The sequence below is a fragment of the Misgurnus anguillicaudatus genome, chromosome 18 (assembly GCF_027580225.2).
Source record: "Misgurnus anguillicaudatus chromosome 18, ASM2758022v2, whole genome shotgun sequence".
Taxonomy (NCBI): Eukaryota; Metazoa; Chordata; class Actinopteri; order Cypriniformes; family Cobitidae; genus Misgurnus; species Misgurnus anguillicaudatus.
In genome coordinates, this window is record NC_073354.2 from 17,706,373 (window position 1) to 17,732,933 (window position 26,561).

The 26,561-nt window shown below is 36.8% G+C and overlaps 1 protein-coding gene across 2 annotated transcripts in view; it reads left to right on the plus strand.

The window, feature by feature from the left end:
- The window catches only part of scfd2 (sec1 family domain containing 2), a 143,006-nt gene that overhangs the window by 77,896 nt on the left and 38,549 nt on the right, over positions 1-26,561 (plus strand). For both annotated transcript variants that reach the window (XM_073855964.1, XM_055186866.2), the window contains exons 6-7: positions 24,377-24,522; positions 25,066-25,200. In XM_073855964.1, coding sequence (XP_073712065.1) covers positions 24,377-24,522; positions 25,066-25,200 — 281 coding nt within the window. The remainder of the gene's footprint in view (positions 1-24,376; positions 24,523-25,065; positions 25,201-26,561) is intronic.

Genomic DNA, 26,561 nt, shown 5'->3' on the forward strand with positions numbered 1-26,561 from the left:
CTTGAATAAAACCCTCCATATGCTGTCCATACTTGCAATAGTGCCAAAGGGTTATACAGTACATAAAACAAAAACATACAATAACAACAAACCCCTGTACAACACTAATGCATCTATGACTGTGTGTGTTTTGCATACCTGTACAGTGTATATTTTAGGTGCATGTATCTATCTATCTTTCTGTCTGCATGTCTGTCATCTGTATGAATAGAGCTGGTCAGTCATCTCATTAATTTTTAAATATGATTGTTTTTTATTCTGGTCTGTTTTGCGTTAGTTTAAATTATAGCAGATCGGGGGACATGGCTCTGTGTTCGGTGCAGTTATCATCTGTCGAGGGCTTGCGGCTTCACAGATCAGTGAATGGAGAGTCAGAGGTGAGGCTGTAAAGTGTGGGCCGCCTCCGAAGAGACACATCAGAGATGAAGAGACAGACGGATTAAAGATTAAACACAGATGTGTGTTGTCATGTAGATTGAGTCACTCCTGAACAACCTGTCTAACTTTAAATTTGGCCCTAATTGCTGTCAGTTACCTGTGCGCGTTTGTCTCTGGTTTTAATTAAGGCACAAAACTCTGTTTATCTAAGAAAATGTTTTAGACTTACATCATAGGAAAGCGAGTCCTTTAGTAGAGTTATTTTTGGCCAACTCCACATCTGGTAAAGGGTCTATCCACATTGCTGTGAATCAAGAAATATTATTGGATAAGAAGCTTCCTTTTGGACAAAAACGGCAAATGTAATTGTATGGCCTTGTTTGAAACAGCCAGTATTATTGGTGGAGGTGATGAGTGCATGTCTAAAAACAGCATAATAGGGTGCAGCTTTCACTGCTACTGTGATTGTTTATAGTATTGGATGGACCATGTCAATAAATAAAACTTTGAAGACTGTTTATAGAGCAGTATTGTCTGAATTAGAAACTGATGGGTAGCACATGAAGCACAGACTTGATTTTTTTTCTTGCGGTGCTGTGAATGCTAGTAGAAAAAGAAAAGTGTTTGTTCTTTATGTCGTTATAATGATGAGTAACATTGAGGTTTAAATTCAACATGAAGTGATGTTCGCAATTCATTTAGTTCTTTAATTTGACATACAGTATAAACAGAATGATCAAAAAGAGAAAGAAAAGGCAGTGGGATTCTCATTAATTGTAATGTGACAAGTGGCACATAGTGGCAGGGAAGGGGTTAACAAATGAAAGTGCTTGAAGATGTCAGCCAAAATAGTAAATCAAGGCAGAGCAACTATTACATTTTAATTATGATTATGAAGACAAAAAAATATTTAAAATAACCGATAGAACAACAATTTGATAAAGAAAAGATGAATTAAAATAAAATAATTATATAATTAAAATAATGTAATTTATATTTATTTATTTCATTCTGATTGGTCAGTAGCTGTGTTTTATTTCCGATAAACCACAGCTATGATCGCTGCACTTAACAATTCTGTGTATCAATGCGCACAGCATATACGTACAGTATGTGAAATGTAAGATTTATACATCAACTGACAATCTGAGGATGCAAAAAATCTAAATATTGAGAAAATCGTCTTTTAAATTGGTCCAAATCAAGTCCTTAGCAATTGCATCCACTCAAAAAAACGTTTTTATATTTTTACGGTATGAAATGTACAAAGTTTCTTAATGGAACATGATATTTACATAAAATCCTAATGATTTTTGGCATAAAAGAAAAAGTTTGCTTTGATGCTGCTTATCTCATAATCTGGATTTCACAAACAAGGTCCATTTATAAATGCACACATGCGAGATTTGCATAATTACACACAAACAAATATTATTTTTAATCATGCACATGGATAGTGTTGATGGAGTCTACATCATCTCTCTCTTCTTGACCGCAGTCATGCCTACTGCTAAATCACATTAAATTAACAGCATATATACAGCAAGAAACTCAAATCCCTTTACAAATACACACGTTAAAACCAAAAACACACACTATTGCAGTTGCCTCCACACACTAACACATATACGGTTTCTTCAAATATTTGTGGAGATTAATTTGTGACGTTATCTTCCTCAGTAAGACTCATAACCCCATAGGAATATTCTGGGAGGTCTCTCTTGAAATGTGCCACATGTGGGTGTCTTCCTGTGTACCTGCACTTATTTTCTCACTGTGCTTGTGTGTGTGTCTGTGTGTATGTGTGTTTTGAAACCGTGTGTGGCCTCATACATGTGACCAACAGAGTGGATTTGTGTGTTTGTTTTGGTGAGCTATCAGATAGCATTTGTTGTTTAACTCTTGATACCTCCCTTCTGTATTCATGTGTTTGGTGTTCCTGGTTTAGCTTTCCTAATAATATACAAAATGTTTAAGCCAAAAAAACAGCACACGCATTTTGTACACTTTGATGTCGGTAAAGGCTGGATCGTCTTCTGGAAGTACAAGCATGATTAATTTATTTTAATTATTTAAGTGGCCTAAATTCCCAAATGCTTTTTATGAAACTTTTCGTAAAGTACAGTTAGTTGATTTTCAGACCCTTGTTTCCTGGTTGTGTGTATTTGCTGGTATTGTTATTAAGTCTTAAAATGTTGGTGTATAGTTTAAAAATATGAATAGTTCAGATGCAAAAGCTGCTAAACGCCACCTCCCTCAAATTAGAAAATTATGGTAACCAAATGCCCTCGACACGTACTATACATTTATGAAATACTTTCACATCAACTACGCTTAATCCCGCCCTCTGGCCATTCAGAAGTACAGTTTTTTAGGCAGAATCCATTAAGGGCTCTATCATACACCCGGTGCAATGCGCGACGCAAGTGTCTTTTTGCTAGTTTCAACCCAATTTTCACGTTTAGCGCCACGTTGTTTAAATAGCAAATGCATTTGCGCCCAATTTTCTGAAAATGAGGTGTGTTCAGCCGCATTGTTGGTGCGTTGCTATTTTGAGGCAACTAAAATACAGTACGCCATTGACCAACTAAAACCTGGTCTAAAGTCAATGGCGCAATTTTGTTTTATGCGCCTATAAATGGGACAACAACGCACGTTTGCTTATCACACACATGGATGTAGGGATGCAACGATTATAGATTTTGATGGTACGGTTATAGTCTGATAAATAATCACGGTTGTACGGTTATTACGGTTATTATGGACTCATTTATTTTACAACATTAATGTAAAAAATCACATGAATACATTTTTGAACAATTGCTAAATTCTTTTGTATTTTCAGTTTGTGTATTTTTTCTGTAATTCTTGGACAAATGATAATAATAATAACCTAGCAGGCTTTGACTTAAACAGTATAGGTGCCTTTTGAAACCTGTAGGCTATTCATTTTAATGATCTTTTGAATAAATTTTATTTTATATTTGGACTGAATATATATTTTAATATTATAATATATTATAAATATATTATAAAACTAAATGTATATTATTTTGATTTGTTTGAAGTATTAGTAAAAATGATAAGAGCCTCTCAAAACGAATAATAACACAGGGTCATCCTGGACTGGGTTCTGTGAGTCATTTTGGACTGGCAGCATTAACGTGTTAACTCATGCTATTAATTCATGAATCATTAACGCGTTAAAATAATTCAACGTTATTAAATGCAGTCAGACCACCAGGAGCCCCGCCCGGATTTGATCCGCGAGGAGGAGGTTTTTAATGCTGCACAGACCGATTGGAGTGTGGCTCTTTCACGCACCCGTGCACACACACACACACACACACACACACACACCAGATGCACGAACAACCAAGAGACGTGTCACGCGCACATATTCTTTTGAACGCGGAGCTTTGTCATACAGTGCGCTAACGAGCATGTCGCATACGCCTCTTGGTGGTTCGTGGATCTGGTTTGTGTGTGCGTGCGTGAAACAAAAACACGCGGTGTAGTGGAGGCTTTACGGTTACTTAACCGTGACATTTTAAAGCGCGGTTAATAGTGAAACCGGTTAATCGCTGCATCCCTACATGGATGCGCAGCAGCACAAAAACACTTTTAAATATGGATTAAAAGATTAAAATGTAAAAGATTATTATTGAGTCTCTTAGACCTAAATGAGGACCGATTATGAGACGTTAGAAGACGTAAAGAGCTGACGCCTGTAGCCTGGTAAGTAAATAAATGCTTTGCTTTAAGCAAATTTTTTTTTTAATACTACCCCACAGATTTATAGTATATGATGACTCTGTACCCGTGGATACATTTTTAAGTAATGCTTATAAAAAAAAAACATGGCGCTGTCCGAGTGTTGAAACGGCTTTACGCAAGTTTGTAAATTCTTTATCTCTTGTTTGTTACAAATAAAGTATTTTTTTAAAGTACAAACCTTTTTTTTGCATATTTGCTAATTATTTTATCAGATTACAATGATTATGTAGGATATCAATAGACGGTTTCAGCAGTAACAACATAAACAAGCGGCTTTCGTGGTCCTCACATAACTTCCGGTAAACTCCATGAAGAATAAATAACAACAAAGTCCTTTTAAAGTAGTTTATTTATATAGCAAAGAAAATAAACAACACGTAGATTATAGGAACCCAAAACATTTGTTATTTTCGACGAGGTATTTGTTTAAGAGTTCAGTTTCAGCAACTAGTCAGACCATTAAACAAACAGAAACTGGAAGTAATGTTCATACCAGACGCTTATCGCGTAACCGCACGATGAAACGGTCTATACATTTACAGCATTTAAAAGCCTATTTAACTATGACTGAAAGAAATGGCTTTTAATGGTTTTAATCCAAAAAATAACAATTTCAATAAAAATGAAAATTAAATTTTTTTTTTACATTATTCTTAAACTGGTGGTCGTCTTCCTCCGCTTAGTTTTTCAGTTTGCAAATTACACCTAAACACACCCATTACTCATTAGGATAATAGGAACAACCCTTTAGGCCAAACGCTTGGCGCATATACCAACTTTTTCAGTCATTAAATTAGCAAAAGTGTAATCGGACACGCCCATCTAGACCGTGTGCCGTGCTTTTTAGACCAAGTGCTTAGAACGTTAAAATAGGGCCCAAAGAGTCTAATTAAAAAAATGCTAATTAACAAAAATAATGCCAGATGCACTTAGCGGGTTTTGCATCTGGGCTCTTTATATATAGGCCTAGTTTATGGTATAAATGTATTGTTTTGTAATGTTAAAATGTGCTGAACCTCCTGCTGAAAGAAATGACTAAAACCAGCATTGGATGGTTTGCTGGTTTTTAGCTGGTCTCTCCTGCCTGGTTTTAGCTTATTTAGCAGTCTGGTTTCAGAGAGTTGAATAGTGTGATAATTGTATTACTGTTTTTATACATATATATTCATATTTGTACTTCATAAAATAGTCTGTCTGTCTTATTCGTGCGTGTGTTTTATTTTAAATTAGGTAATGGTGGTTTGTTTCTCCTCTTGGTTTTCTCCAAGGAAATTAATAGCCATTTCTAAATTAGAGGGAAATTAAAAAGCAGTTCTGTAATTAAAGGAAATTAAAGACTTTAAGACAGGAAATCCAACCAGACGCACTTACTGATTGGAGGATTGCACAACTCTTGTCTACCAATCAAAATCTGCCTGCAGGTTATGTGAGTAAGATTTGAACCCTGCGTGTACGAGTGTGTTGTGTACACTGTATTTATATGAAGGAAGTAAAAGTCTAATAAATGCAGTTAGCACTTATTTGTGACAGGAAACCCTACAGCTCATAAAGAGGCTTTAAAAAGTAATCATAGCCACAGGGGCCATTATTCCTCACATATATACATACACGAGTAAGGGGACGGTCCCCGCTGTCTTACACACAGCCAAACACACGTCCACATTCTTTCTGGTCATATCAGTCCTTTGGGAATAGTTAGATTTACTCACACAGTCCACACACAATGTTTGTCCTCTCTAAGGGCCTGTCCTGCTACCCCAGCGCACGCTTCCACATGCCTGTCTCTGTCTGGGTCACTGCCGAGATGGGACCTCCTTATTCCCCCTCTCTGCATCTCTTTTGACCTGCATGTCGGGGTTTGTGTGCTCAGTATTTTTTTTGGACTCTGTTCCACAGTTGTTTATGACTAGTGAAACAATTGCAATTGTTGTAGAGTTTCACATCCATAAAATAAACTTTGGTCCTGTCAAGCCTCTTTACAGTCTTTTTGATACTGTTCGTAACGTCCTTCTTGTTTATTTCCTCTCTATTGTGTTAAATTCATTATTGCCGTTTCTAGACTCGTTCGTAAGTCTAGAGGAATTAGCAGTAAAAATGAGATGCATTCTTAGTCATTTTAGGTTTTGGCAAAATTAGTGTTGGTTTTTATCGCTCTTTTGTTCTGGTTGTTCAGATGTGTGTGTTTGAGTCTCGCTCAGCGCTGGGCTCCAGATGGAAGGCCTCCCGTTGCTCGACACTGGCCGGGTCATTTCCTGTTTGGAGGTCTGGTGTTAATCAAGGCCTGAGTCAGAGAGAACGAGCAGCCCCAATATTCTGCTTCTCTCTTTACTTCTCACTCGATCAACCCTGTGTGTCTATTTATTCCTCTCTCACTGCTTTTTTATGCCTTTCTTAATTATGTATATTTTTCCCCCATTTCTTACTATCTTACTTTTTTACTGTATCTCTCACTCATTAATTCTTTCTTCCTCTCACTCGCTCCCTTTTTGTTTGACTGTCGCATAGTCTCTCACTTTTCTCTTTTTTGTGTTTTTGGTTTCTATCTTTTCTCATCAGCTCTTTCATCTTTTCACTTGATTGCTGTCTTCTTTAGTGATGGTTTGATTGCAGGACTGTAAGAGTTTATAGACGGCCATTGATTAGTTAATGCTCAGTTATTAATAGGGCTGCTTAATATATCCTGGGTTCCCACAGGTCCTTGAAATCCTTGAAAGTTTGTGAATCTTGGGGAAAAAATTCAAGGCCCTGGGAAGTTTTATACATACATAGATAAAGGTCGGTGAAAGGGTTTGAATCTATTTTATGCAAGAAAAAAAATTAATATTATTCCCTAGGATAATAAAGTAGGATAATAATATAAAAATTCTAGACTTTTTAAGCACATGGCCTAAACTGTTCGCTTTAAATTCTTTTATCTTTTGTATGCGAATGTTGATTCATACAAAAATGCTTTTTTGCATAGTTGTGTTTGACAGTGCTGGGCAAGCTACTTGGAAAATATAGTGAGCTAAGCTACCAGTTACTTCACATTAAATGAAGCTTCACTACACTGAAGCTACCCCCCTGGGAAATGTAGCAAGCTAAGCTACATCAATAGTAGCTTGCTACATCCAAGCTAGTTATTTATTTTTAACCAGTTTTATGCTGGAATGATTTATTCAGATTCAATTTATCATTTTGGTAATTATAGGCAATACAAGCATAATGTAGGCCTAGGTACTTCACATTTTGGGGCTGTTTGCTGGACTTTACTCCCAGAATAAAATGCATGTTTGAGCTGCCTTTATTCAAAAACACCTTGCCCTGACGGGTCTCCAACGTGGGCCCGCAGGCAGCAGGTAGCCTGCACAGAGTCTGTGAGGTGCCCGCCAAAGCACATTCTATTAATAGTTTCAATTGTAATATTTATTACATGTTTTTATATTAGCTTGGCTTGGTGACATAACCCAGTCAGAGGTAGAGCACGAGTCTTCACAGAATGCGAGTGGTAATGTTTTGTATGAATGAAGGCTGCACAACCCGAAAATACGGAACAAACGACGTCCTGTGTCGATTCAAATGACGCGCTTATTCTCAAATTCAGGACGACTTCAGAAATGTTTGGAAAATTGTAGCTTGTGTGGAAGCTACCTCACTACTTGGTAAAAAAAAAGAGCTTAGCTACTGAAAAGCTATTCGATTTAGAAAGCAGCTAAGCTACCGCCAAGCTACTGAAAAATGTAGTTAAACTACTAGCTTCGCTACTTGTAGTGAAGCTACTGCCCAGCACTGGTGTTTGACACATGAAAACGTCTAGAGTTATGAATGTAATTGTGGTTCCCTGAGAAGGGAACGAGACACTGCATCTCCCTTGTCATACTTCTTGCGTCCCTGTAACGCCGTCTATGGCAATATTTCAGATAGCGATATACTTCCTGGCTTCTACGTCACCCTGTCTTTGTTGTTAAGCCTTACCATTTGTTGAATTTGATATACACATTCAGACGCACTTACCCCTGGAGGCGTCCCCAAAGTGCCATGCAGTGATGCAGCGCGAGTACCCTCGAAAGGGAACTGTAACAATGTATCTTAAAAGGTAACACAATGTAACCTTGCTCTCAATTGAAATGTGTCCCCACGTTTAGTCCTTAAATTTGAGGGTATTGGACCTGGAAAGTCCTTGAAAGGTCCTTGAATTTTAAGTTAACTAAGGTGTGGGAACCCTGGATATCGCATGTGCATATTGTGACTTGCATATTGATGGTTTCATCAGAAGGTTATGCGTCTGGACTGAACTTAACTTCCAGTCTCTGTTTGTTTAATAGTCTGGCTAGTCGCTAAACTGAACTCTGAAACATTGTCCAAAATAACAAATGTTTTGGTTTCCTAAAGACAACTGGAGATGCCATTATGGATTTCCGATATGTGAAGGGAAGTTTGGCAGCCGATCTGTAGTTAACATTGTATACATTATATAGTACACATTTAACACCGTAACATTAGCTCAGTGTAATTTTTGATTTGTTAAGCTATGATTTAAACTAAGGTAATCTACTTGTTGTTTATTTTGCTTGTTATCAGAAATAAAATACTCTAAAATGTTGTTATTGATTCTTTGTGACCGTTTACCAGAGGTTACGTTTGTTCCACGAAAGCCGTTTGTTTATGTTGTTACTACTGAATTCGTCTATATGTTTGGCAATAAATTACAGATTTCTGCAGTCTTTAGGTTTTGACTGATCATAATAGTCTGCCTTTTTTAATTTTACTGTTTTCTTTGGCTTTTTTGCCAGGCAGTTTTTCCCAACCCTCCTTTGTTTCTTTCATAATAAGTGTTTGAACTTTAAATGTAGAAATTTATACAAGTAAGGGGGGACATGTCCTCCTCAGTTATAATGAATGCAATGCTGTTGGTTACTGTGGTCATAAACTATAGTCATTTAATGGTGTTTCATATCCATTTTAGGGGCCTGTACTGACTCATTCTGGCAAACGCATACATACCTCTCTCTCTCTCTCTCTCTCTCTCTCTCTCTCTCTCTCTCTCTCTCTCTCTCTCTCTCTCTCTCTCTCTCTCTCTCTCTCTCTATCTATCTCTCGCTCGCTCGCTCGCTTCCCCTGTCCTCTACTACTTGAACTATATCTTACACTGTTATCTTGAGCAAAAAGTGGACCACTGCCTTGTCTCTTCATTCTTCTGACACACACACAGACACAAGGTCATCTTCACCCTTTGATGCACAGAGCTGCTTTCCATCAAGGGCCATGTGTGTGAGTTCACTGCTTCAGTCCAGATAGTGTATGCATGTCCTAATGCATATACTGTAGGCTTCTCATTGTTCTTTGTTTCTTCAACATATACTCACTAAAAACAGTTGGGTTAAAAATAACCCAATAAATAACCCAATGGTGGGTTACTATAGCACCGACCCATTGTTGGGTTATTTTAACCCAATGCATTGGGTAGAAAGTTTTACCCAATTAGTTGGGTTATGAAATAACCAATTTGTTGGGTTATTTTTTGCAATGCTGTTTTAACCCCATTATTATTATTATTATTATTATTATTTAATATTTATTACTATTATTTGCTTTATAAATAAATAATACAAAACTTACAAATGCATTTATAATGCTTTATTTCCATTTAGTCATTTGCACCTGCACTTAAATGTATAAATACATACATGTATAGAAGCATAAATAGATACATACACACATACATATATACATACAAAAATATACAAAAACATATAAGAACAGAACAAATACTCCATCTTATCCAAGTAAAAACTGCTTAAAAGGATAGTTCACACATTTTGTCATAATTTTCATCCTCTCATGTTGTTAAACATGTATAAAAGTCTTTATTTTGATGACCACAAAGGAACATATTTCAAAGAATGTTTGAAATCAAACTGATCATGAGCCCCATTCACTTTCATAGTATTCTTTTTTCCTACTATGACAGTCAATGGGGCTCATGATCTGCTTGGTTTCAAACATTCCTCAACAGGAGAGGAAGAAAATTATGACATAATTTTTATTTTGGGGGGAACTATCCCTTTAAGCAGGTGACAGTGTATTAAGGAAACATCACCTGGTACAAAATGTATTGTGTGTTACAGAAACTACCTAACAGTAGTGAAAGGCTTGGGAATATTAAAGCATGTGTCAACTGCTGGTCTTGCTCCAGGGCCATGCCTCCCCACAATAACAAAGACTTGTATTAGGTCGAATTCATCCCATAGCAGGACATGGGGTCTTCGTCATACCTCCTCCTCCAAATACTGAATTATGTTTGTTTTCTGACCTTAAGACAGAATTTTCACAATGTAAATATGCACACATAAACAGGTAAAAAAAAACAAGTGTCATAAATGATACTTACATGTTGAAAATTAATAAATGTTTGCTTTGGCTCTTGGTACTGTAGGAAGGCTGAACCATCTTGCTGACCATTTTGAAGGGTTTTTAATGCAACATCTCCAAGAATGTCTACATTTAAAGAAAAGAATAATGTATTAAATCTCAAAGCAAACACATCTGACACGCTGAATAAATACTGTACTTTGACAGTAGATGCCGCTGAATTGCAAATTCAACCGTTACCGGGGTAACCGTAAACAGTAATAGACGTGCAGGATTAAACAGCGCTTTATCAGGGGTTATACTGAGGTAAAACGAAAATAAAATGCCATCGAGTCATTTCTTAAGACATTTTCATTCAGAGGCACATTTATATTACAGCTCTGTTTCTATAACAGCCAAAAACAGCCGGTTGCATCCCTTACAAAAGTAAAAAAAAAAACGGTTTTTACTACACTTTAAACAAAAAAGCATTGTCTGTTACAGAAACCATGGTTAAAGCAATATGGCAATCAATACGCCATGAAACTAACGTTATACTACTAAAAAAATCATGCTGTTGGTGCTATTTAGTATTCAAATAACTTGCGATGTTTTTCTACGTTTATGATGGCTTAAAAAGGCGTGTTGGCATCGGTAACAGTTAATTAATGGAACAGGTGTAACGGACAAAACTAGACAACAGCGTTTTTGTACAAGTATTTGTAGAAAACGTGGCTAATAGTTTACTGTGTGTAGAGCTTAAAGACACTTTGTAGCAAATAAAACATTACACAGAGATATATATTTTAAAACGTACCTCTCGTGTCTGTCCGCACTCAGCAGTGGCACCTGTTGACCATTGAAATTCAAAATGCTTGACGTGAGCCCGATTTTAACCCATCTGTCTGGGTTGTTATAGAAATAACCCAATAAAAGCTACGAATAACCCAACACAACACCCCAATATGTTTAACCCACCTGTTGGGTAAAACAAATAACCCAACGGTTTTTAGAGTGTAGCTCATAAAGAGTGTCTACATAATAATAAGTGCTACATGCAAAAGCTTAATACTGTACATTTGAAAAAAGTGTGTTATTACTAAGTGATCAGGGTGTTATAGGAGACAGATAATTGGGCAGAAAAGTAATGTAGACTACACTAAAGAAGACACTCAAGTAATACACTCTAAAAAAAGCGGGGTTATTTTCAACCTAGCGTAGAGCCAAAAATGGACAAGCCCAGCCCCTTGGGTTGTACTTTAACTTAGGGGCTGTTTACACTTGGTATTAAGATGTGTTTTCGTCGATCGGATCACAAGTGGACGAGAGAGACACATCACGTTTACACCTAGTATTTAAATCCGTCTCTTTTGTCCACTTTGACCACTTCTGTCCTGAATACTGTCAGGGGGTGGTCTGTTGAGACGGTGGGCGAGTCTCTCCGCTGTCATTTATACGCAAGCGGGAGTAATGATGAGTTTATATGGACGCAAACTAATATTATGTCAAAGTTCGCTGCTTGTGTTAACATGTAAACATGTTGCACAGTGTTTTGTAGATGTATATGTTAGAGCTTTCTCTGAATTTTATGAAATAGGATCGCGCAACTTTCACACGCTTGCAAAATGAAACTGCGGAGATCAGCCGCTTTAGTTTTATCAATGAAAGGCTAAAAATAGCGCTGTTCACCGTGTGTTCACGCCAGAAGTCAGAAAAGACGTAAAACAATTGTGTTCAGGACCTCAGATTAGATAAATGGGTGGAGAGAAGGCAGTTGCGTGTGGCTGTTCGAACACATTAAACCACATTTGCGTTTACACTGCAAAAGCAATCCGATCGAAAGGGGTTTCGACTACCTCTGAATGTGGTTGAAAGTGGTCGAAAGTGGACGAGCTCAAAACGTTTTGAACGCCGTTTACACCTGGCATTAACGTCGTCCACTTGTGATCCGATTGATGAAAACGCATCTTAATGCCAAGTGTAAACAACCTCTTATGCTGGGTCGCTTCAACCCAATATGCTGAGTTTTAACCCATTGCTAGGTTAATTTAACCCAATGGCTGGGCTTGTCCCTTTTTAACCCATTGCTAGGATGAAAATAACCTAGCATTTTTAGAGTGTATGTACAAGGCAAGCTTTGGGATTGGATTTTTATCCAGCAAGCAACCCACTATAAAGGCCTCTCCTTCTCTCTCTTACACACACACACTTGCATTTGGTCAAATTGCTGTGGCATTTTGTAAAAACAAACATTTCAAAATGCATCAAAAACTACAACAATTTTTACTATTTGAAATAATATTTATTTTTAATGTGCTTTCTAATGTTTATGTATACATAAATTCACAAAATGTTTCACTAAAGTAGTGATGTGAGCAGTTGGCCATATCCAGTAAAATGAATGACTTTCTATGCCCATGATCAAAGCTATTTCTTTCTTAAACAGTAAATGTTTTTTCTACACCTAAATGTGGATTTCTACACCTAACTCCTAACATATTTTTAAGGTGCCAGTCATTTTCTACTTTAACTTGTAAAAATTGACCACTGTGCTTTGAGTGATCCTCACACCCTACTACAGCTTTAACCCCTTTTTCAAAGATAATATCACAAACATCATGTATAGATGCCACTATGACTCTTGCTCCACTCCCTGGACTAAGATCTCCAAGATTTCCGGCTTGCAGCATGTGTGCTGAATCATTTCTCTACCTGGCCTCATTTTTTTAATTTTCTCTGGTGTCTTAAGAGTTCCCTAATCCAAGCTTACATCCACCTCATCATCCCTGCCTCCAATGGCTTGCAAAATATGGTTCTCATTTACAGTACTTACATGCCAGGTCCCTCTCTCATTCATTTACTGCTTTTCTAGTTCAGCCCTTTCTGGTAATTACTGTTTTGTGCTCACAGTATTTTTCTAATTTTTTGAATGGTTGTGCTATGATGTGCATTTTCATCATAAACAATCAATTACCTGAATATTTTATTATATTTTTACCACACACAAACCCATGGCTGCATGTGTCTTACTGTAAACATCTGTGACTCAGAGATCAGAGAACACATCCATTCTTTTAAAAAACAAATTATTACTGTATGAGGCACTATAGTACTGTAAAAAGTCTGGATGTCCCACGTCTACTCTCTCATTACCAATTAGTACTTGTATTTTCCTATTCAACACACACAATCGCAATCTAGAATACACATCCGCTGATTGACTCAATCCAAAGTCTAAGACACTATCCTCTATTGTCCAACATAGCCAGAAGAACCACTTTCCCAGGGTGTGTGTGTGTGTGTGTGTGTGTGTGTGTGTGTGTGTGCGTGTGCGTGTGCGTGTGCGTATGTGTGCGTGTGTGTGGTGTTTCTCTAGTCTACTTCAATAAACTAAACTTCCCGCTGGCTAAGGCTTTATTGTGACCTTGTTCAACTGTCAGGCTGGATGTGTGTATTGTTTTTGCTAAAGTTGTGAGTGTAGTGTTTCTTTCTGAACAAGCATTTGTACCTGTGATTTTAAATCCCTGAAAAATACAGACCTATGTCTGTTCTTAGGTGTGTGCGCGCACATGCGTGCGTTTATGTTTGCGTTTGTAACAACTTATCGGTGGCAATACCAGAATTTTCATTTTTGGGTGAACTGTCTATAATACTAGTAATTTTAGGACCTTGTCAGGGCATTTTTTGCTCCCCATGAGGAAACCATCATATAAATCATGCAGAATGCTGTTTTTAAAAAAAAAACTTTAGCAAAAACTTTAGCTAGCAGAGCGTTTTCTGTGAGGTGTAAGTTTAGAGGTTGGAAAGAGGATAGAATATACACTTTGTACAGTATAAAAGTTATGATGTCTCTGGAAAGTCTCTATAAAACATGGAAACTTGTGTGTGAGTGCACTTATGTGTGCAATAACTTTGTGTTACTATCTAATTATTTGTGCTTTTCTGTGGCAGACCACTTCTATTAGTCTAATAAAGATGCTTTAGTCCTCAGTAGCATTTATAAACATTTCTGCTAAAAAGGTAAACCAAGATGATGTCATCGTAAAGCCTATAGCATGACGGCCAAAATTTTAGTGGAACAGTTGACGGTTGCACCAGAGAATAAGAATTCATAAGCATGAATTTGTGTATTTTGCAGTGCTGCCATCATTTTAAGGATCCTTTTTTTTTAGGGATGCACCGATATGGAAATTTTGGCCGATACCGATAACCGATAACTCTTTAAATTTGGGGGGCGATAACCGATATCTATAGGCCGATAAATATTCATATTATTTTCACAATGAAAACCTCGCAGACCGCGGACATCTTGTCTTTGCGCTAGACTAGCATACTCTTCTTAAGCCCGTAACACGTGTCATCTTCGTGCTCACTTCGTGTCACAGAAAGCACCAATCAAAACTCCACATGGCCAGCAATGAGCAAGTAAAGTGGTTCAACAAACCAAAATAATCCATCATTAATCGGCTTTCATTTATCGGCCTAATTTTGCTATCAGACCGATAACCGATAATATTAAAATAAGCAGTTATCGGCCGATAACGATATGTCGGCCGATATATCGTGCATCCCTACTTTTTTTAAATTTTAAGGATATACGATATGGTCCAAAAGTCTCTAAAATTAAATACATTTTGCATTTTTAACTAAAGATTTTTTTAAATTGCAAATTACATGTGGCTCAGTGGTAGAGCATTGTGTTAGCAGCAGTGCAAAAGGTTGTGGGTTCAATCCCAGGAGACTTTTCAGCTTGCTTGATCTCAAATCAAATATGTCCAGACTGGAACTGTATGAAATGTATTCAATTTACACACACTACAAAATGTAAACTTTTACATTAAATCCGAGAGTTAACATTTCATGACGCTTAAATCTATATGATTCAGCTTGCATAACCATCCTCTTTATCTGTTACATACATTTACAGAGTAAAGGTAAAAGGTTAACCGTGTCTTTTCATTAATCTGACATGTGTCTCTGTCTGTCCTCCCTATAGTGATGCATTAATGACTCTTGTCTGCATATGCTGCTGTGGATCTATGATCCATCTACTGTGTGCCACTGACGCACAGAATGGCATTTTCACACATTTCCCCTAGAAAATTTATCTTTGTGGTTGCCCTAATATTTTCATCAGCTTTTTCCTTCTTTTCGTTTTCCCCTTATATCCATTTCCCCCTCACTATAAAGATTAAATGCCAGCCTACCTCATAAAACTTGACATTGATTTGACAACACTCTCTCTGAGCTCAATTAATTATTTTACAAACACAATGTTTGTAATAACTCATGATGTGTGTTGATGCGCTGGTTGCAGATATGTTATTTGTGTTTTGAAAAATTGTAAATAACAGACAGACAGTTTTTTGCACTTTCCAAAGATTTGCGACAGTGTTTTATAAAGAGCTCAAAGTGACTGCGTATGTTATACATTCTTAGACTAAATAATCTTTGCTGTGCCTTAAGAGGGAAATGGATTTTAGTAAAACGCTCAGATCAGCCTCTCGGATAAACGACAAGTGAAGAATGTTTACGAAAGACGCACTTACCTGTGGTGAGATGGATACTGTATTTCGGGATTGTAGATGAGGTTTTGTGTAGCTTTGCACACAAGTATGTGTTAGTGTAGGTTTGTAAAAATAAAGTCTGATGAATAACATGAAGGATGGAACACACGCACACACACACGCACACACACACACACACACACACACACACACACACACACACACACACACACGCTACTCTGTAATGTAAATACACTTAAGTTTCTGAACTGTTATATAAATATATCGCCCACTTGGTTTCAATTAGGAATTCTTTTGTTAATATATGTTCTGTTTGCATTTCAAATGTGAGTTTGAATTGTTATTGATCCTATTTACTAATAACTAATAACATGGTTACATAGTAGGGGTGCGACGAGAGACTTACTCTACGAGACGAGACACAAGATTGTGGTCACAAGATGAGATATTACACTTTTTAAAGCGGACAAGTCATGAAAATCTGACTGATCCATTAAATGGGAAACTGAAATCACATAATTTTAAAATGTTTTAACTATCATTATTTTAGAAGTAATTTAATATTTTTTGGTAATAAAAATAGACCTAAGTTAGCAATAACCTTTAAAATGGCATATAATAATGATAATACAATAATGATTGGTTCATATAAAGTATCAAAACCAAGTAAACGCATGGTTTTATTTAACAAACACATTCATATGTAATGAAAACCAGCATTATGTAGTATAACAAATGTCTGCAGAGGGCGCAGGCGGACTCACAATTGTTATTTTTGCTTTTAGTTTAGATGAAGAAAATGCTCTTGTCCAAACAACGTTTAAATCCATTTTAATCTTTAACTTTTGCCCAGTTCTTTGCAACCGAAATGATATAGCCACTGTGATTCTTGAGCAAGAACATGCAGATATTAAATCATGTAAGCTTGATTGTTTCCTTATCTTTGTATGTCGCTTTGGATAAAAGCATCTGCTAAATGCCTAAATGTAAACTGGGGGTTTAAAGGGATAGTTCAGCCAAAAATTATATTAAACCCATGATTTACCGACCCTCAAGCCGTCTGAGGTGCATATGTCCATCACTTTACAGACGAACACATTTTCAGTTATTTAAATGTCCTAGATCGTTCTGTTTATAAAATATAAAGTAATGGGTTCGACATCCTTCAAAAAATTTTCATCGCTGCTTCACAAAAGTAATCCAAACGGCTCCAGGGTGATAAACAAAGGCCTTCTAATGGAAATCTGTGTGACTTTGTCATAGAAATATCCATATTTAAAATTTTATAAACGAAAATAACTAGCTTCCAGTAACGCAGCCGTCTTAGTCGCGTCCTAAGATTAAAGTACTTGCATTAAAGGATTAGTAAATTTTCTTAAAAGAAAAATCCAGATAATTTACTTACCACCATGTCATCCAAAATGTTGATTTCTTTCTTTGTTCAGTCTAGAATAAATTAGGTTTTTGGAGGATAACATTGCAGGATTTTTCTAATTTTAATGGACTTTAATAGAGCCCAACATTATACTTAGCTCAACACTTAACAGTTTTTTTCAACGGAATTTCAAAGGACTATAAACAATCCCAAACGAGGCATAAGGGTCTTATCTAGCAAAATGATTGTCATTTTTGACAAGAAAAATAAAAAAGATACACTTTTAAAGCACAACTTCATGTAGATCCGGTTGTGATGCACCAGGTGACCCCACGCAATACTTCATGACGTCAAGAGGTCACAGAGGACGAACGCGAAACTCCGCCCCAGTGTTTACAAGTGTGTTGAAAGAGGACCGTTCCTACATTGTTGTATGTCAACTGATACTAATTAATGTATTTGTGTCATATAATTAATGTATTTGTATATATAAAATATATAAAACGCAAATGTGCGTTTTATATATAACACGTGACCTCCCTACGTCACTACGCATTTATGTTAGGTCGCGCTGGATCGGATCTAGACGAGAAGTTGTGCTTTAAAAGTGTATATTTGTTATTTTTCTTGTCAAAAATGACAATAATTTCGCTAGATAAGACCCTTATGCCTCGTTTGGGATCGTCTATAGTCCTTTGAAACTCCGTTGAAAAAAACTGTTAAGTGTTGAGTTAGGTATTAAATGTTGGGCTCTGTTGGAGTCCATTGGAATGAGAGGATCCTGCAATGTTTTTCTCAAAAAACATAATTTCTTCTCGACTGAACAAAGAAAGACATCAATATTTTGGATGACATGGTGGTAAGTAAATTATCTGGATTTTTCTTTTAAGAAAATAGAATATTCCTTTAAAGTAACCTTAAAGGTCTCCATATTTGACCCAACATGGTTTGAAAGAACAGGATTTTGCGTTAAAACAATCCATCATATTTGACCCTGGACCACAAAACCAGTCTTAAGTAGCACAGGTTTATATGTTGCAATAACCAAAATTTATTCCAAAAATCATTAGAATTTTTGTAAAGATCGTGTTTAATTAAGATATTTAATACATTTCCTTCCATAAATATATCTAAACTTGTATTTTTGTGAGTGGATGCAGTTGCTAATAACTTCATTTGGACAACTTTAAAGGTGATTTTCTCAAAAAAAAAAAATTTTTTTTGCACTCTTAGATTTTCAAATAGTTGTATCTCTGCCAAATATTGTCCCATCCTAAGAAACCATATATCAATGTGAAGCTTGGATTTTGTGGTTCAGGGTCAGACGACAAATTTGAACCCAATGATTGGGTTTGTCCATATCTGACCCAACCATGAGCTGAATCAACCCAGCAAGTTTTTCTAGAGTGTACAAAAAATGTTTGTGCTTCTGTACATTTGGTCTTCTGTAATTGATTTGTCAGTGTCAGATGAATCCATATGCTAATATACCCACAGTTACCCTTGCTACCACTTAACACATGCTCAAGGGTGGACTGAAGGGTTTGTGTGGGGATTTGGTTTGGCAGTGACGCAGAATTTCACGCTGGATCATTGGTGAAATAACTGTTAACCATGCTGTAGTCTATTCCTGCAGACTAGCCCTGCAAAACCCTGATGACAAGTCACTAAATAGGCTTCATGTTTTTCTTCAGCAGGCACGCACCGAGCCCCCCTGCTCTTGCCCTTGTTCATATTTCATTTCTGCCAGAGGGGGTCATCATAGCAATCGCATTCATATGGACACACAAACTCTTATGAAAACTCAAGTGCGGATCACATTTCGCTCATGAGCATTACGTTCAGGGTTCGAGCCAGAGGGTTTGGCCTCGACTCGCATTACACACACACTTCGCTGCCCTTGTCGGCTAATTAGTACACACATGTACCCGCTTGAATGATGTGTGCTGTCAAGACTGATGTGAAGTACGTCAACAATGTGCCAAATATAAAGTATTTTTTTTTTATTCGATTTTCCAGTTTTGAGGAAAGTATGTCTTCTCACAAAGTTATTTTATGCTTCAAAGCCTCATAGTTGGTTTTATATAAATCAGTCTTATGCTATTTCTACCAAATTAGGTCCGTTATATAGAATAAGACAGAAACTAAAGTAATACAAATAGTAGCTCAGTGAAGAGATCATAACTGTTCATTATTATGAATAAACCACAGCCATTGACCAATCAGCGTCCAGGATTCTTGCATCCATTATAGTCGCCCCTTTCACTTTTTAGATGTGAAATAATTATTATTACATTTAAACAGTTTCATCTGTTTTTTTCACATAGAAATTTGCATGATCTGCTTTCGCTCCAGTGGCACTTGGGATAGAGGAATGGTTGGGGTGGAGTTTCATTCTTGCTTTTATTTGATAATTGTACGCTTTTGTGCAATTCACATTGTACAAATTCTTGCCAAATAGGTGCATTTTCCCATTGCTCAGCCACATGAAAACATGCGTGGGTAGTACATAAATAAATCTGATCTCAACAGTTTCCCAATGCCCAGCAACGTTTGGCCAATTTCTCACACTTTTTTGAGTAAAATCAACACCAGCATGTATCTCAAACTGTGAGAACAATGAAACTCATGTTTGTTTGTGTTGAAATCAGGACAGATTGTTGAGAAATAGACTTTTTCTCAGGGTCTTTCTTGTTTTATTGGACGGCACTCGTGATAAAAAGGGACCAGTGTGCAAGAGAGGCATGATGGAAAGAATAAAGGTATAAGAGAAAGGGAGGAAATTAAAGGCTGGAGAGCGAGATAGAAAATGGATATTGGGAGAAGCCAACGATGAGAGGAAGTCGAGCAAGAGAGGGCATGTGTCTGGAGACGCACATCTGGGCCGCATAGTCCTTTCGCTTTTTTGTTATAAAAAGAGTGAAGTTGGACGAAGCAAGACTGACGCTAATCTCCTAGAGGAAAATTAAATGAAACGGCCAAGTTTAACTGCAGGGTGAGTGTTTGTGTCCGTGTAAGGGGTGGGCGTGTGCCGTTGGCTTGTATGGCATGTGGGGGTGGACAAAAAGAAAATTGTCACATTGATTCTTGGAACCACAGTGCCCCCTGGTGACTCAATAAAATTACACCCTTAGGATATCACTGACAAAATCCCAACTCGTTGTCCCACACCAGTCATGTTTGCCTGCTTTTTGTGTACAGTTATGTTTCTGTGCTTATGTTGAGTTGCAATGTTTGTGCAGTTCTGCATTATATAGGTGGATACCTGTTGTTTTACTGTTAATGTTAAAAAACTGTTAAAAAACATACTGTATATGCATGTTTTAGTATTGTGAGTGTGTGTTCTCAATGACAGTTAGCTAATAATAATAATAATAATTAAATATAAACTTATAAAAAACACTGTTTTATGAATCTCATACAGATATTTAAAATGAATGCTTAATAAATAGGCAGCTTCTTAATTGTCCCATGATGCACTTGGGAATGTTTTTATCACACATATTAAGGCTAAGATGAAGGGAGTGAAGGATAGATGTAGACACCGTGAACAGATGGATGAATAAACGCTGAAGCAGCTTTAGTTATGAAACAGTCGAACAAGACAGGATGTCATAAACATGTCTTTCAGTGGCGTCTCGAAGGACACACACAGTGTTTTCATTCACATTGTCAACAATCATTTCTGCAACACTTCCATTACCATGTTTTTTTGTGGTAAAAGCATAGTAACCATGTTTTTTTTTTGTGTATTGATTACTGTTAGCAAAACCATGGTTACTTTTTGTGCGTACATGTGTGTGTGTGGCGGAGATATGCTTGTTGTACTCCAGGATCACATGTTTGTTTTTTTTGGGGAAGTAATGGGAATTCCAGGTGTGTCATTTAACCCAGTGGGAGAAAGACCATTTCCCCCTAAACACACACACACAGATTTATGTAATACTGTAGCAAAGCTGTAAAGATTTCTTCCTTCCAGATATGAATCATGACGCAGGGGTCTGTGCCTGAAACCTCTTGTTTTAAGGAACCCAACTTATTAAAGTAGTAGTTCAGCCAAAAATTTTAACTATCACCCTCATCATTTCCTCACCTTCATGTTGTTCTTGTATGAGTTTATTTTTTCTGTTGAACACAATGATAAACAATGGGAAGCACACACAGTTGACAGTACCAATTGACTTCCATAGTATTTATTTTTCCTCAGTCAGTGGGTACTGTCAACTGTGTGCTTACCATCTTATGCTTTTGAGAATTTAAATAGATGCTACAAGTAAAACGCTTTCTCAAAGAAAATGAAGAATAAAAGACGTTGGTGAAATAAATGTGCCAGAGGTATTATTGGCCTTTTTTATGGAGCTTAATGTGCAGTTTTATAGGCAGACGCCAGATGGCAGTGTTTCATGCTTTTTATGTTGGATCCCCTAACAGTGACATGTGTCTCTTCTCTTCATCACACATGTAGTTCGTATTTTATTGTTACTTTTCTAAATCCGTCCTGATCAGACAGCTTTCATAAACATAATAGCTTTTATCAGTGCTTTCCGGATCTTTTATTTGATACAGTCATTGTAAGTCTTAAAGAGCTGTAGGTGTGTTTGCATTAGGCATCCAAATTTAGTTTGAGGTCCTGAAGGCTGGGCCATAAATTATATAAACCTATAAAACATAGAAATTGTTGTACTGTGCACAGACTCCAGTTCTTTATGCTCTATGAGCATTAAAGACTACTTAATGTACAGAAACTCAAGTTAATTTACCTGTATGATCTGGATAATATTGTACATATATTGAGTTTGTCCTCTAGGAGGCGATCAATTCAGGCCCACCAGGAGCCTTATTGAAACATTACAGAACACTATCATAATATTCCTTAATAATATAAATTCAAGTTTTTCGACTTGAATCGAAAAACCCGAGCATCATTGTAAAACCACTATAGGATCTTCATTGAGAGCTACTGTAATATTTTCATTCCCATCTGTGACATGTGAATGTTTTGAAGGATTTTAACCTTAAGTTCAGTTGATTTTAATCATTTCTGACCAGAGTGTGTGTATGACTTTTTTAAGAATGAGTATGAGTTCTGTTCCATGTTTATATTTTACTTATCACAAAACACGTGTAAAGATTATGATGTACTGTATGTAGGTACATGGCTATTTTTAACATACAGTATTGCAAGCGAACATTACACTACCAAGAGAAATGGTTAAACAAATGGTCCTATCTGTCACTGGGCCGGTACCCTTTCAAAAAATACTTTAAAGCAACACCAAAAAGATTTTTTTACCTTAAAATAACGTTTCCAAAAAAGTTTCAGTGGTACATCCACTCAAAACAGGGTGAATGGCACTTTCACATTCGCTTTGCAGCCCTCTATCGGCCAAAACCCCACTAAAGAAGTTTCCAACCGTCGGGTAGCGGTCCAGTAGTACGAGTGAAAACTACAAAAACTTGCTTTACGGCAGACCTACAATCCAAACAGAGCCAGCTATGCTGCAGTATTTACAACAGTGGTAATGAACAATTAAGCTTCTAACCTGTAGGGGGAGCAAAGATCAATAATTCTTTAGTGTTTCTTTAAGGCCACTTAAAAAGTTCATATTGGTAACAAATATATCATATATGTCACTAAATGATAAATATTAGGTCCTCTTTAAGGGTATTGCCCCAGCGATTGCTTGGGACCATTTTTTTTTTTACAAAAACCGTGTTACATAAATGAATTTACCTACCACTGCAACACATACAGTACAGTACATAATCCTGAGAGAGTAAAAGTATCTCTGACTTATGCAGGTCTATTCAACTAATAAACTTAAGTTATGTGACCATATCTCTTTTGGCTACTGGTTGTCTCTGGTGAAAGGAATTCACCTGTTTGGTCTGTGTTTAAAGACATGTATTTTAAACACAATGTCTCTGGAGCATTCCTGTTGCTTTGATATGTTGTTGTATATAGTTGATGGTTTGTGTGTGCCTAAAAGCACCAACCTTAGGGTTATAAAAAAAACTCATAACATGCTTCATTAGTAATAGTCAGTGTTATTGTTCATGATTCGGCAGACCTCTGTTAGGACACAAACACACATTTAATTGAGTTTCCCATCACCTCATGTATACAGTGTGTGTTCTCATAAAAAGGTACTGTAGCCTCCTAAAAGTGCTGTTGTAAATCAATCAGGGCTTGACATTTATCTAAAACGGGCACATAAATGGGGACAACTGAAACGTAAATAGAGGTTTGGTTGGACTGCTCAAAGTCATTTGATTTGCCGCAGAATGCATTGAAGGCCTGCACATTTACTCAAGCTTATTCTGCATTTATATTTTGTGTTAGAAATATGTATTCTTTGTTTTCTCAAGTATGCCAAATGTCCAGCGGTGTGTGCATGTTTTGCAATATTGCAAGACAAAATGTATAATTTACCTCAAGTACGCTAACTGTCTAGTTTTTTTTGTTTTGTTATGTTTTTGGGCCATTTTTGCCTTTATTAGATACATAGTAGCCTATGGTAGGAGAGGACAGGAAAGTATAGGGTGGAGAGAGGGGTACGGGATCGGCAAAGGACCTTGAGCCGGGATTCGAACTCGGGTCCCCGAAAGTGCGTCTGCACCATATGTCGGTGCACTTGCCACTACACCATCGGCTCTGACAGCGAACTGTCCTGCGTCATCGTCATCAAGCAATTTGTGACTTGCACAATCACAATTTTACTATGAAAAACATAACTTTCACTTTTTACATTATAATGTGTCTGCTGTTTTAACCAGATACACAATTTTCTACAGGAAATTACCAACTGACTAAACAGCTATACCTGCTACAAATCCTCTAGGCCATGTTGGGAAATCAACTTCAACCAGTTTAGATTCATTCACATTCCATTTATTACCAAAAATCTGCAGGTCTGCTGTAATACTTTAGGTTGTGTAGACATTTTAGTGACTTTCCTTACTTTCTCCTGTGTATTTGTGTACATAGGAGTCTCCAGCCCCGAGGAATTAACAATGGATAAAGCTCACTCTACCCTGGAGAAAGTGTTCAAGACACTGACGGGAATCGGTCACGCCAGACACCACCTGAAGCAGTTCGGCTCTGTGTACAACCCCAGTGATGGAGCACATCAGGTCAGTGACCCTTTACTGACATTTATATAACGTGTAATTTACGTTTCATTAACATCTGACCTGCCTGGAAGATACAAGCAGAAGTTTATTCATCAAGTTTTGGTTGATTGTGGGACCCAGTTGGCCCTAAACAATACAGAGAAAAAGTATCTGTAATTCAAATGTAATAAATGTCTGTCCTGTCACGCTTTTAGCTTTCTGCATTTATGCAACACAGTGACAGACTCGATTGCACTTTTGGTCTAATTGTTACTCTGCTTTTATACTATAATCCTCACAGCTATAATCATGTACATATTGGACTTCTTTTAAATACAGCGTTTTCTTTGAAACAGAAAGATGCCTGTTTGCTTTGCATAATAATCGATCTATTAAAACCAGCATACGCTGTCGGGCACCTGTGGAGTGTTTGTGTTTAAGTGGGTGAATAAAGGGTTTTTCCCAGTATTTGTGTGCATAGTTCTTAATATCTCTGTATGTATCCAGGAATTCATCCAGCACATGCATTAAGCCATGATTGTACCTCCATTTCATATACTGTAGGCTACCTACCATCCGTTCCTTAGGCAGGTGCTAGAGGAGATCTTCCACCCAGACAGGCGTGAATGTCCTGATGTAGAGCACATGTCTGGAGGACTCACTGACCTTCTCAAGACTGGCTTCAGCATGTTCATGAAGGTACACATGTTCAACCAAACACCTCCTAACAAGCAGTGCACATATATTTAAACCAGAGGTCACCAACCTTTTTGTGAGCAAGGGCTACCACAATGGATACAACAATATTGATGGCTTCTTTTTATGAGTCTACTCAAAACTTTTTTACTTGTTGATTTTATTTTATTTTACTTGTTGATATGTTTTATCATTGTTTAAAATGTTAACATACACAAAAGAAGCCAAGCTAATATAAAAATTTAATGAATAAATGAAGAGTTTCGTTGCAAAACGAGATAAATCAATTTTTTAAATTTTTTGTCAAAACATGTTTATTGTTATGTTATCATGTTATTATTTTGTTTTATGGTGCCACTTAGCTGTATTTTTTAAGTTATGAAGGTTTAAATCAAAACAAACCAACTGCAGTTGAATTTAAATTAATTGGAATGCACAACCAAAAAACGAGATTTCTGAACAATTAAAAAAATGGTGGTTATCTCGTTCTGCAACGAAACTCTTAAAATATTAAAACTGAGGCTATTAAAGGTGCAGTGTGTAAGTTTTAGCGGCATCTAGTGGTGAGGTTGCGAATTGCAACCAATGGCTCAGTCCACTGCTAACCCCGCAATTTTGAAACGCATTGAGAAGCTATTGTAGCCGCCACCGGAAAAACATGTCATCGTTGGAGACAACTTAGTAAAAAAAGTTTGTCCGGGCTTTTGTAGTAACATGGCGGCACAAAAATTTTTCATTCTAAGGTAATAAAAACATAATGGTTCATTATAAAAAAGTCTTTATACACCGCTAGTGATATAGTTTTGTATATTATTTTGCATTTCTGTCAAGAGATCCTTTTAAAAATTACACACTGCACCTTTAATAGAATGTGCTTTGGCGGGCAACTCACAGGCACCGTGTTGGAGACCATTGACCTAAAGAGACACAATGAGTGTTTATCATTTCTACCGTTTAGTACAGTTGGTACTGTGAAAAACTCAATTGCAATGGGTCTTGTTCACTAATGTTTACTCGGGCTCTTATGTTTAGGTTCAGTAATTTCACGTTAATGGCAATAACAATTTTATTAATCATCGAAATGCCTTATTTATGCCCAATTGTCACTTTAGTAATTTCATTGGTATTTAAAAAATGTGTGTCTGCATTTATAATAAAGCAATTAGCCCCAAGAAGCAGTGGGTTACCAGTGCATTTTATAACAGCTACTGTAACCCCACTGTTTTGTGGGGCTTATTGCTTTTATAAAACGGTTACTTCATATGCGTCGCAGGATTTCATAAAATAAAACACAAATAAGTTGTAATTATATTAGTACAAATATTATTCTTCCGCCAAACAAAGTAGTTCCTCAGAATCAAGTG